Here is a 12,633-nt window from a genome sequence, read left to right on the forward strand (position 1 = left end):
TGATATATACACAATTCTATACCCATGTATCAATGCATGCATACACACGAATGTATAATCTTCTAAACATGCATGATTCCTGCATGTATTATCAAACAGACAAGGAGATTAACGAGAAAGGGAGACGACGGTATATAGCTGTGTGGCGACCCTAAGTGGAAGCTGTGGCTGTTGGAACATTGGTGAAGATGATTCTGATGTGTCTAACGGTCTTCTTCTCAAAAATAATGACCACAACCACTAAAGCAGGAACAGAACTGTTTAAAGGATTCTTCACCAAGTCGCTAGAAACGTCTGACATAGTGTTGAACTTTACCATGATGATGATGAATGGAATAACGAGTTTTACGAGGAGAGAGATTGCTATGAATTCGATTCTACTGGAATTGGTGAAGAGAATGGTGTTGATTAAAAGACAACTTGGTCAAATAACGATACCAGAATACATTCGGAGTATTACTTGCTGATTTTATCAATTATACACGCCTCTGTATATATATATATATATATATATATATATATATATATATATATATATATATATATATATATATAACCTTTCTCGCATCTCTGTGTGGGTTTTTTTTTTCTTTGCGAGTGTGTGTGTGTGTGTGTGCATATACACCTTATATATATATAGTCATATATATATTTGCACATAATATATATATAGACATCTACTCACACACACATACCAAAATATATTAGATGTATCCATATATCCATCATATACTTCATATACCCACAATATAATACACGATCACTTATATATACCAAAATATATTGTTGCATATATTACATACATATATATATACACACACACACATATACCTAATAATATAGATATATGTATATGTGAGTACATTTGTACACGTATATATGTCTATAGTTCAATAGAAACGGAACTAAACTCAACAAGGAACCGAATCTTTGGTCTTTCTCCAAGATATTCATATACATACATATATACACACACACGCACACTGGAGTTAATTCTGTCGACGATAATCCCCTTTATAAATTTGGTCCTAGGATATATCATTACATATGCAAGTGCCCTGCTTTAAATACACATCACATCCCATACACAGGCATATACAATTGTGTCTTATTTATTTCTATTTCATTTAGAATATCTTTCTGTTCAACATCTTCAGTCCTTGGATTTCGGTTATTTTGATGCAGTTCACAACAAAACATTCGATATTTTTCTCAATGGAATCTCTTAAAGCTTTTCGGAAGAAAAAAAGACGAATTAAATAATTGTTTGCATTTAACACAACGCAAAGAAGTGTATATATATATATATATATATATATATATGTTTATATAATATATATCTATATATGTATATTTAATTTTTTTATAACACATTGTTTTTGTCAAGTATACACAAAACATATACGTGCACATGTATACATACACCATTTCATAGACACACACACACACACTCTCTCTCTCTCTCTCTATATATATATATATATATATATATATATATATACACATACACACACACACTGCATGCACATTGCATGAAAATATTACGTGTAGAAGCTACTCTGACGTAATGTGTTTTTAATATAAACTAGCGTATATACAACACATTTATACACCCTATTTTCGTTTCCGCTCCCATGTTACTGCTTCCCTGTGTTAGAAGGTACCATTTTCCAAAATACACACACACACATATATACACACATGCACTCGTGTGCATTTTGTCAACACCTTTCTCTAATCAGTTTATTTCACCTCTCGCAAAACGAAACACGCACCTGCACAGAACAAATTATATGTATGATGATAGATAGATAGATTCTCATGGTATTGCCTATCGTACTAAGAAATCTACCGAAACAACACTAAAACCAAGACCACGTTTAGAATCTGGTGTGGTTGGTGTTTATTTTATAATACTTGGGCACTTATCGCTACTAAATAAATGATTATTAATTTATTGTAGTTACGTGTCCTAAACCTTACACGAAAGCTTCCTTAAGTACTCCTACTAGATCAGGGTATACACGTATACAATAATATACAGTAACAAATGTATATATAAACATATAACCACCCATAAACCTACAATATCAACTGTATATAACATTATATATAACCATCCACATACAATAACATCTATAAACATAGATAACCACTCATACACACACAGTAACAACTGTATATGTATTATATACGTGTATAACTATTCACACATCCAGTTCTCCCCGGCGCCGCCCTCACAATCCAATTACTTGACCTGGTATAGCCAGTGTTTCATTTATTTATAATATATATATATATATACATACAGTTCAGCCTTCAGTTTAATCCTATCCCAAACCCCAGTTTCCGCCCTCCATACACATACGTATATATATATATATATATATATATATATATATATATATAGATATAGATACATATATGTATATAAGCTATTTAAGGTCTCTTTAGATACCAAACCGTAGTTGGAATAAGGAAACATCTTTCAATATCTAGAGTTTACCGATATATCATTTATAATAGTATATTGAAAATAGAAATAATATAATATATATATACAAATATATATATCATAAAAAAACTTAGACCGTCATAGCTGTGTGCAGTATATATATGTGTGTGTGTGTACACATGCATTTATAACAACAAATGTAGAATACGAATGAAATAGGATATATAAAGTTATATTTTATGTCAAAAAACCTTGATAATTTACTCGTTATTCTTTAGTAAATAACAATACCTAACCACAATTCTAAATAATTTCGCCAACATTTTTTTTTTTCCAACTAGGTACGTAAAGTCCGTATTAAGACAACGGGAGTATAGATAACTTGGGTGTATATGCATATATATAGAGTTGTATATAAGCCTTGAGGTATATATATATATTATATATGTATGTAATTTATATTATACACTTAGCTAATAACTACACACAGCTTCTGAAATTCGACACCCATATATACATACACTTCCCACATCTACATACAAGATAATATATATATACACGCACACATACAGACAAACGGTTATTCACTGGGTACAAATGCATTAATACGTGCACATATATACAGTATATGTATAATAATTACACACACACACACACACACATATATATATATATACTAATTGAATGTATGTATATATGTAATATACAAGACAGAAAGATTTTTTTAAATAATTTAACTCGGAAAGCTACAATCTTTATTTTAAAATTCGACGGACGGATATATATTTTTTCCCAACGTGTTTCTGAGTGTGTTTTTACATATGTCTTCGTGGCAACATCGGCCTTTGTCATGGGTGATGCTACAGGTCGAACGAAGCCCTCAAATTCAACCAGAAGCGCCTGTAAGGACAGTCTGCAATGCTGCTTTTCGCCACAGACGGCGACGACAAGGAGACAAAAATCTGCGACGATGTCGACAACAAAGAAATTTCAGGACTACCATAATAAAAATGGAATTAGTCGACAAGACGGACAAAGCAAGTGGCACCTCGCCCAAAATGGTAAGGTGGTCACCAGTGCAGTATCATCGGGTACGTGGCCGGGTACACGCCTCTCTCGGATTTTCCTAGCGGTTTTCTTACTTCTAGTTTTTTCCAGTCATGGTATTGAAGCACCATGCCCCCCTGGATGTACGTGCAAAATAACAAACCCCAAAAACAGGGGACAAAGCTCGCGTGAATCCCACTCCAAGCCGGCCTTGTTGCAGCCGCCTTCACATCTTCGACCCGGACCGAGTTCAAGCGGGCCTGGCGGCAGTTCTAAGGTCGGCGTTGGTGTTGGGACCACAGCTGCCCCTAAAAATCGAACAGTATCTCACAAAGTGAGCTGTTCTGAGAATGAACAACCATTCACTGATTTATCGGAAATGATAAAAAATGATTTACCAGAAAACGTTGTCCAACTGTAAGTACACACTTCTGACCTACTTAAACCTCCTTGTCTTCGAGTTGCTTTCAATTATATTAATAATAATAATAATAATGTTCTTTTTACAGGAACACAAGGCCGGAATTTGGGGGCGGGGGTTAAATCACCTCCAGTATTACATCGATATTTTAGTTGGGTTCATTTAATTAACTAATAATAATTTTGTTTATTTCTAAGTCTCATCATGATGTATAGTGTAAATATTGTGTGTAGAGACACATACATGCATACATACTCGCATATACACGCGCGTGTATGTAAACATGGGTGCATTGCAATGGTATATATTTTGGTGTAATGCTGCCTTTGGTATTCATGAATGTATATATATATATATATATATATATATATATATATATATATATATATATATATGTATTGATGGTGTGTATGTGTGTTATGATTCTGTGACTAACGCATTAATACAGGTTTGAAGATATAGAAGGGTTAGTCCTTAATCTCGAAACTATGACAACCAGGGATTAGCTTATATCTGACTCGCGGATTATTGAGCTAGAACTGTGCATGCATTCATGCAAATGTATTTGTGTGTGGTCTTTGTGTATAATGTTATAGGCACGTGTGTGTCGGTGGCGGCGAAGGCCGTTTGCTTTCAGGGATCAAATTTATATCAACTGATATTTCTTGAGCTGTAATTCTGCTCATATCAGCTTTATTTTTCAATTACACTAATAACAGTAATATACTGAGGGCAGGCGGAGGGGGGGGGGGTTAATTTCCACTTGTTACATTATCTGCTACAAGATACGTGGTGTGTGTTATGGTTGTTTAGCTTCCAGATTAGTCTTGATCCAGCCATCCTGTGACCCAAAGCATTCCAGAAATGACTACCCCATCTAAATTTTCACACACATCTCAGACAACCCAATGTGTCATTCTTTAAAAAAATAGCAGGGTGTGATTTGAGGGCGATTTGGTTGTTATTTTTTACAGGTCAAGTGACCACAGAGAGAATGTGGGGGGACTCCCCTTTTGGTACAGTGTGACATGGAGTTAAGCAAATGTCTGCATTTAGTTCCAAATTCAGATTTACCAGTTCTTGAGAAGTTCGGCTGCTGGCAACATCTTGGAGGTCTGCAATGCCGCTAAGAATGGCAAAGTTTATCTTGTTGCAAATATCCGGATCAGATCCACCCTCTCTCTCCTTGTCCACACAAGTTCCTTACTGTAGGGTGGTGGTGATGGAAGGGGCCAACAACTGATGTTGAGACTGGACATCAACTCCATCAATGCCCACCATCAAATATCACAGCCACTGCCCCAGTCCTCCACCCTCCACACTCACCTGATTAACCACTGCAAAAACTTATTTAAACACAAAATGTTGCCTTAACATGGCCTTAACTGTGAGCATTATTAAAACAAGTGAAAGAACTGAAGACAATTCCTAGGAAGGAACTTTACAATATGGTGTAGCTGTCCTTCGAAGTTCCATATGGTTTTTTTCCCCCTTTTTTTTTTAAGTATTCTTAACTGAAATTATATATTTCTGGAAAAAAAATTTTCCAAAACATTTCCAAGTTTATTTCTTAACATTTTTGCACCACCAACCCTCCCCTCTTCCGTACCTCTTTCCCTTCCAATGCGATTTGGGATTTTGAGAAAGAGCTACTCCAGAACCTCACCCACTTACGATAAGCTCCATTTCTTATCTCTGTAATACTTTAGTTACTATTGACTGTGTGTGTGAGAGAGAGATGAACTGGCAGACAGAGACCACCATCAGCTTTGTCTGTTTTTCCATGCTGGCATGGGTTGGATGAATGCCCTCCAACAATGTCCTGCTCCAGCTTGCATTTCTTTGTCTTCTCTTTTGTGAGGTTCAGTCTCCAAAGATCAGCCTTTACCACTTCTCCCCGTCTTTCTTTGGATCCTTCTTCATGAATCTCCTGACATTTCTTCACTCACCTATCCTCATCATCATTAGAACATCCACTTTTCCATGCTTGCATCGGTCAAAATTCACAGATGCAGATATTCTATGGCCAGATGCCCTTCCTGTCACCAATCCTCACCAGTTTCCAAGCAACATATTTCCTCCATGGCCAGACACATTTTCACAGATTAGAAATGAATGACACTGCTTGTATGACGGTGACACTCGTTTACAACTATCACACAACCTCAATACAAAGAGACACAAACCTACACAAAACACATGCCAGCATGGGAGATGGGCATTGGAAAATGATGATGATGATGAAATACACGTATCTTGTATCAGTCATTAGACTGTGGTCATACTGGGGCACCACCTTGAAGAATTCTTTTAGTCAAATGAATCATCCCCAATACTTTTTTTTTAAGCCTGGTACTTATACTATTGATCTCTTTTGCTGAACCTCTAAGTCACAGGGACATAAACACGCTAACACACATCATCGAGGTGTAGGGAAACAAACACACACAATCATATAGCAAGCTTCTTACCACACAGCCACATCCGTACCACATAAAGCTACACTTTCACCTATACACACACACATACACATACACACAGATCAGGTTTGTTTTCAGTTTTCACCAATCAAATACACTCATAAACCTTTAATCAATCTAGGGCTATAGTAGAACACACTTGCCCTAGGTTCCATGCAGTGGGACAGAACCCAGAACCATATGGTTGGGAAGCAAACTTCTTAACCACACAGCCGTGAGGTCACAGTGACACAGGTCAGGAAATATGACATGTCATAGATATGTTAAGATGTATCTGATGTCTGTTGGAACTGAAAAATGAAGAGATGAGACCAGGCAACTGGTACCCAACCACTGTTGACCAGTTTCTTCAGTAGAACAGTTCTGAGTTAATCAAAGGTACCTGTATGTGGTCTCTTGACCTCCTAGAAATGGTAGCCAAAGCTTCTTTTAGATAATGTGATTTTGGGTTCCCTTTACATAAGTAAAAGGTGGGCTGGTCGTGGCTGGACTGTCTTTGATTTTAGGTCTACTTGATCAGGAACAAAGTAGGGCTAAATAACAAGTCTAATGTGCATGTAAACAAATGTAATGTAAAGACTTGCTAAGCCCCTTTCTTTACAGGGGCTTTTAAGGGCCACCAGAGATAAGTACTTGTTTCATGGTCCTCTTTCACCACAACTTTCTTTCATTCTTTATTCCTGTTTCTCTTCTACCTGTATTTCAAAGGGCCAGCCTTGTCACACTCTGTGTCACACTGAATCTCTCTGAGAACTATGTTAAGGGTACATGTGTCTGTGGAGTGCTCAGCCACTTGCATGTTAATAAATGAGCTGCAACGTCACTGGTGCCAAGATGTATCGGCCTTTGCCTTTCCCATGGGTAACATCAGTGGTGTGGAGAGGGGAGACCGGTATGCATGGGTGACTGCTGGTCTTCCATAAACAACCTTGCCCAGACTTGTGCCTTGGAGGGTAACTTTCTAGGTGCAATCCCATGGTCAGTCATGACCGAAGGGGGTCACAACACAACAAATATATATATATATTTATGTATGTACGTGCCTACACACACACAAACAGACCAATGAAGGGCAGTAGGTCAAAACTTTAAAGTTATTGTCACATCTGTTTTTGTAAAAGTTTATTCAGCATGTGCTCTACCAAAGAAAGTATTGAGTAATGACATTCGTGAATAGTCTGTATGTGTCTAATTTCACAGAGAACTGCAAAGCATGACTTGTTACCAAAGGGTCTGGGTTCAGTAAATGCTTCCCTGGGCATGGACATATTAAAGCTCCAAAGTCTAGCAACTGGTTTGGTAGACCCCCCCCACAAAATTATCTACTATCCTTCCAACAACAACCTTGGGCATCTTTTTGAATTCCATGGGTCTAACACTCGCGGACATGCTTACAGAATCAAAGAAACGACACAGCTACTTTCAGAAACATTTTTTTTGATGCTCAGACTTGCTGAAGCATCGAATAAACTGCATCACTTGTTAGCTGTCAGGAAACTGCATCCTTCAAAACTTCCATGCTTTCTGAAATTCGCTAACAGTATATCTGATGTCCTCCTCCTTCTTTATAATGTCTTTAATCTTGAACTGGTTGCAGTCATTGGAGTGTGACCATGCTACAGCATTGTCATATCAAATAGTTAAGTTATCTTTTGGCTTAAACATTGTACTACACCAATACAGACACACACACACACACACACACACACACACGTGACTGGCTACTGCCAGTTTCCATCTACCAAATTCCACTCACAAGGTCATTGGTCAGCCCAATTCTATATTAGAATGCACTTACCCAAGTTGCTGTGTTGTGAGATTGAACCAAGAGCCATGAGCTTGCCAAGCAAACTTCTGAACCACCTTGTATACATACCTGTATACATGTGCAATACTATTATCGCATGTGTACACTCATAGCACAGCTGTAAGATATATAACCATAACACACATGTATATGCAACCATAATACACATATTTATACATGCAAGAAGATACAGCCACAAACATGATGCATGCATGTGTACATGCATACATACAAAGTTTGTTTCACTCACCTGAACAGGTAAAACCTTGAACTAAGCTGCACAGGAATGTTTACCTTGGATGAATATTTACTGCAACAGAATCAACTAAATGCACATAAATGCTACATCAAAGGATACTAGGACACCGATTCTGCAGAAACATGTGTCAGATTGGAATTTAATGAGACTAATGCTGTAATAAAACAAATTCTGAAGATTCTCCATTCTTCTTTATGATGTCTTGGTTATTTGGTTATATATATATATATATATATATATTATATAGATCTCTTCATTTTCAAACTTATATATATATATATATATATATATCATCATCATCATCGTTTAACGTCTGCTTTCCATGCTAGCATGGGTTGGACGATTTGACTGAGGACTGGTGAAACCGGATGGCTACACCAGGCTCCAATCTAATTTGGCAGAGTTTCTACAGCTGGATGCCCTTCCTAACACCAACCACTCAGAGAGTGTAGTGGGTGCTTTTACGTGTCACCCGCACGAAAACGGCCACACTCGAAATGGTGTCTTTTATGTGCCACCCGCACAAGAGCCAGTCCAGGGGCACTGGCAACGATCTCGCTCGAAAACCCTACAAGGCCAGTCAGGCGGTACTGGCAACGGTCACGCTCAGGATGGTACATCTTATGTGCCACCCGCACAAGAGCCAATGACACCAATACAATACCAAAATGAAATTTCAACAAAAGTATAAAAGTATATATATATATACACATACATACAGTAGTACCTCGGTTTTCGAACAACTCTGATCGCAAATAAATTGTGCTTTATATAGATAGATAGACAGATGGATAAAGCACGATTTATTCATGATCAGAGATGTTTGTAAACTGAGGTGCAACTGTATTAAATGAATATGAGAAAAACAGGAGATGAAGTAGATTTATTCATAATCAGAGCTGTTCGAAAACTGAGGTACTGCTCTGTGTGTGTGTATATATAAATATATATATATATATATATACATATGAGACAGATAGTGAGGATAAACATATGCAAACATACATGGTAGTCATAGATATACAAGTATATATATATAGCATAGTACGTATGTATAATGTACATCTAAGTATATAAAACAATGATGTGTTTATGCATAATTAACATCTTCAGTAGTTGGATGTATGTGTGTATGCTCATTTGTGTATTGTGCACTCTTGTCAAAAGAAGTTTCCCTAAAAAGAGGATATCTCCATTCTCTGAAATGAAAGCTTTTCTTAAAGAAACTTTGTCCAAAAAAGCAGTTCATGTAATGGGTCTCTCTCTCTCTCTCTCTCTCTCTCTGATAGGAGCCTGAATATCAAGATTATTCCCAAATATGACCATTTCACAAAATAGATGCCCTTCCTGTTAGTGGTCACATGATTGTAGCTGAAGTTATTTAGCCCTTAAAAAGGCAGACAGCTGCGATTGATGTTTCAAAAGTTTCACATGGATTGTGACCATCAGTCAAGGGAAATTGAATATTTTATGGCACTTTCCAATATTGAGATTGTAAAATTTATTAAGAGAGAGAGAATTATTATAGTTTTTGTACTTATCTAAAGTGAAAACAAGAATGAAAATTACCCTTAAGAAAGGATATTATTTTCACACATTTGCTGTACATTTTCGTGAAGCCCTTTTCTGCCATTTAAGGCAGTGACTCCCAACCATTTTTGTTTTCCTCCAAAGCCAATTGATGTTTAAAAAAATTTTATTATATATGATTAAATATTAGGAATTGTCAAAAAATAATTAAAATATTTTGTCTTTGGTAGAGTTATAACCAATTTATTGCAAATAAATTCTAACAGAAAATCTTATGTGGACCCCAGTTAAAAACCACTGACTTATGGGTTAAACCCAGGTTGCCTCTGACTGGAACACAGTATTCCAGCCATGACAATGCCATCGTTTTTAGTGGAGGTTAGTGTATTAAATATATGGTGTGATCTGAGACTGGAGACTTAGCTACTTATTCGATTAGGTCGTCCCATCACCTAATGGTACCCTTATTTGTCAGTCAGTTTGGTTCACTGAAACGAGAGTTGGATGTGTGTATGTGTGTGTGTATTGCAGCTGAAAAGACTTCCCAAATTGTTACTCAGAGTTTAACATAACCGATCCTCAGACAGCTGTCGGTTATGTTAAACTCTGAGTTACAGTTCGGGAAGTCTTTTCAGCCGAAATAAAATATTCTTTTACTCAACTAAGCACTGTTTTCCTACCTTGTTTTGCACCTGTGTGCTCCTACATGTAGCTTGAAACAATAAAAATACAATCAAATCGAAACTGGGCTTTTGCGATCATTCTGTTCATAATAGCGAATATTTTTTTATCCGGCTTCTTTCTGTGAATGACATGTTCACACACTCACATGTATGTATGAATGAGTGCTTTTGATACATGTATGTACGCACATGTGCATGTATATTATGCCATGTAGCTGCATGTATAAACACATACACACTCTTTCATATATGCAGTTACCAATAAAGTGTCCGGTTCATACTTTATGCATGTGTATGGCTATTTAATTAAATATTTATGTGTGTATATACCGTATTTACTCGTACTAAGGGTAAAGCTAAAATGATGGAGGGGGGAATTTCGTACCAAAATTTAGCACTAAATTAGGGATGCGACTTAATACACCAGAAAATGCGTGTGCGCACACGCGTATATATATAAAATATATATATCCTACGAAAAAGAATCGGTTTTTAAAATTAAAGGGTCAAATTAAAGGTTTTGCATTTTCTCCCTTCTCCTCCCCCCTTCATTCAATTGTATGTAATTAGAGAAAACAATTAGAAATAAATTATAAAATAACTGGAGTTTCTTTTTTTTTTTTCCATTTTATAACACACCTTAAACATGTTTCACACCTCACGTTCCACATTGCAACTATTTTAAGGCAAGACTATATTCATAAACAAAAAGCAAAACCCGAAAACATTAAATATAGTGAACGAAAAAAAAAGTAGGGATTTCAAGCATGGACACAAAGTTAGGGATAGTTTTACAACTATGATACTTATATAAACTGATCCCTCTCTTCTTGGCCGCTATTTCTATTGTGCTGGTTGATGACATATCTCCCACTCCTCTTCGTCCTCCCCTTCTCTCCTTCCACCTTTCTCTTCTTATCCTTTCTGTCTTTGACTAACTCCCTCCCTCTTTCACTCTTTATCGTTTTCCTTCACATATATTCTCCTCTGGGTCGCTGTTATTTAGTCCCAAGTCATTCCTGACCCAGCAGGGGCCATCCTCTCTGGTTTTCATTGTGTAGCTTAGACAACTGTGGTATATCCTTAAAGGCTTTAGTCGAACAAATCGTCCCTTGTTCTTATTTTAAGTTTGGCACTAATTCTGTCGGTTTCCTTTGCCGAACCGCTAAAGTACGGGGACGTAAACAAGCCAACACCGGTTATCAAACTGTTGGAGGTGAGGAACACACAGACACACACGACGGGCTTCCACACAGTTTCCGTCCAGCAAATTCACTCCCATAGCATTGACAGGTCCAGGTGATGTTATAGCAGAAATGGTGCCACTCTGTGAGGTTGAACCCAGAACCATGTGGTCGCAAAGCGAGCTTCTTAACCACACAGCCATTATTATATTATAACTTGTATGTAATAAATGAAAATAAAAAACAAAGGACAATAAAAATTCATTTTGATATGAATTCTATATCTAAAACTATATCGTTTTAGATACACTGACAGGCTGATTGTTTATATAGACAGGGTTGAAATACAAGCTGCGCCCTCTTGAAGCCCATCTGCTTATTACAATATTCCAAATTTGTATGTGGATGTTATAATTTGTGTGAGGTATGCATAAGAGCTGGGAAATGGTTTATGCAGAGTAATTACGTATCAGAACAAGATATTTGAAAGAAAAAAATATGGTATTATTTATTTACCATGAAAATACCAGTAATTTTTCTAATCTCCTGTTTCGATTGATTGATTGACAGTAAGTTAGATAGACAGACAGATAGATGGCTATCTAGGCAACATTTTAGACTCGTGGGTCCTATAGTATTTATTTGCGCGCGAGAGAGAGAAATTCCTGAGTACATAGAATGTTTAGTTGCCTAAATTAATGTAGCAATTAATAATTAGAATTAATTAAAAAATTGTTTGTTTTTTTTTTTTTTTTTTTTTTTTTTTT

At 36.5% G+C, this 12,633-nt stretch overlaps 1 protein-coding gene across 1 annotated transcript in view; it reads left to right on the forward strand.

Moving 5' to 3' along the window:
• Positions 1–560: 560 nt before the first annotated feature.
• The window catches only part of LOC106881079 (adhesion G protein-coupled receptor A3), a gene marked incomplete at its 3' end in the record, with an annotated part of 88,359 nt that continues 76,286 nt past the window's right edge, over positions 561–12,633 (forward strand). The window contains exon 1 of the mRNA XM_052974506.1: positions 561–3,919. Within this exon, the coding sequence (XP_052830466.1) occupies positions 3,084–3,919 (836 nt within the window). The remainder of the gene's footprint in view (positions 3,920–12,633) is intronic.

The sequence above is a fragment of the Octopus bimaculoides genome, chromosome 18, assembly GCF_001194135.2.
Source record: "Octopus bimaculoides isolate UCB-OBI-ISO-001 chromosome 18, ASM119413v2, whole genome shotgun sequence".
Lineage (NCBI taxonomy): Eukaryota > Metazoa > Mollusca > Cephalopoda > Octopoda > Octopodidae > Octopus > Octopus bimaculoides.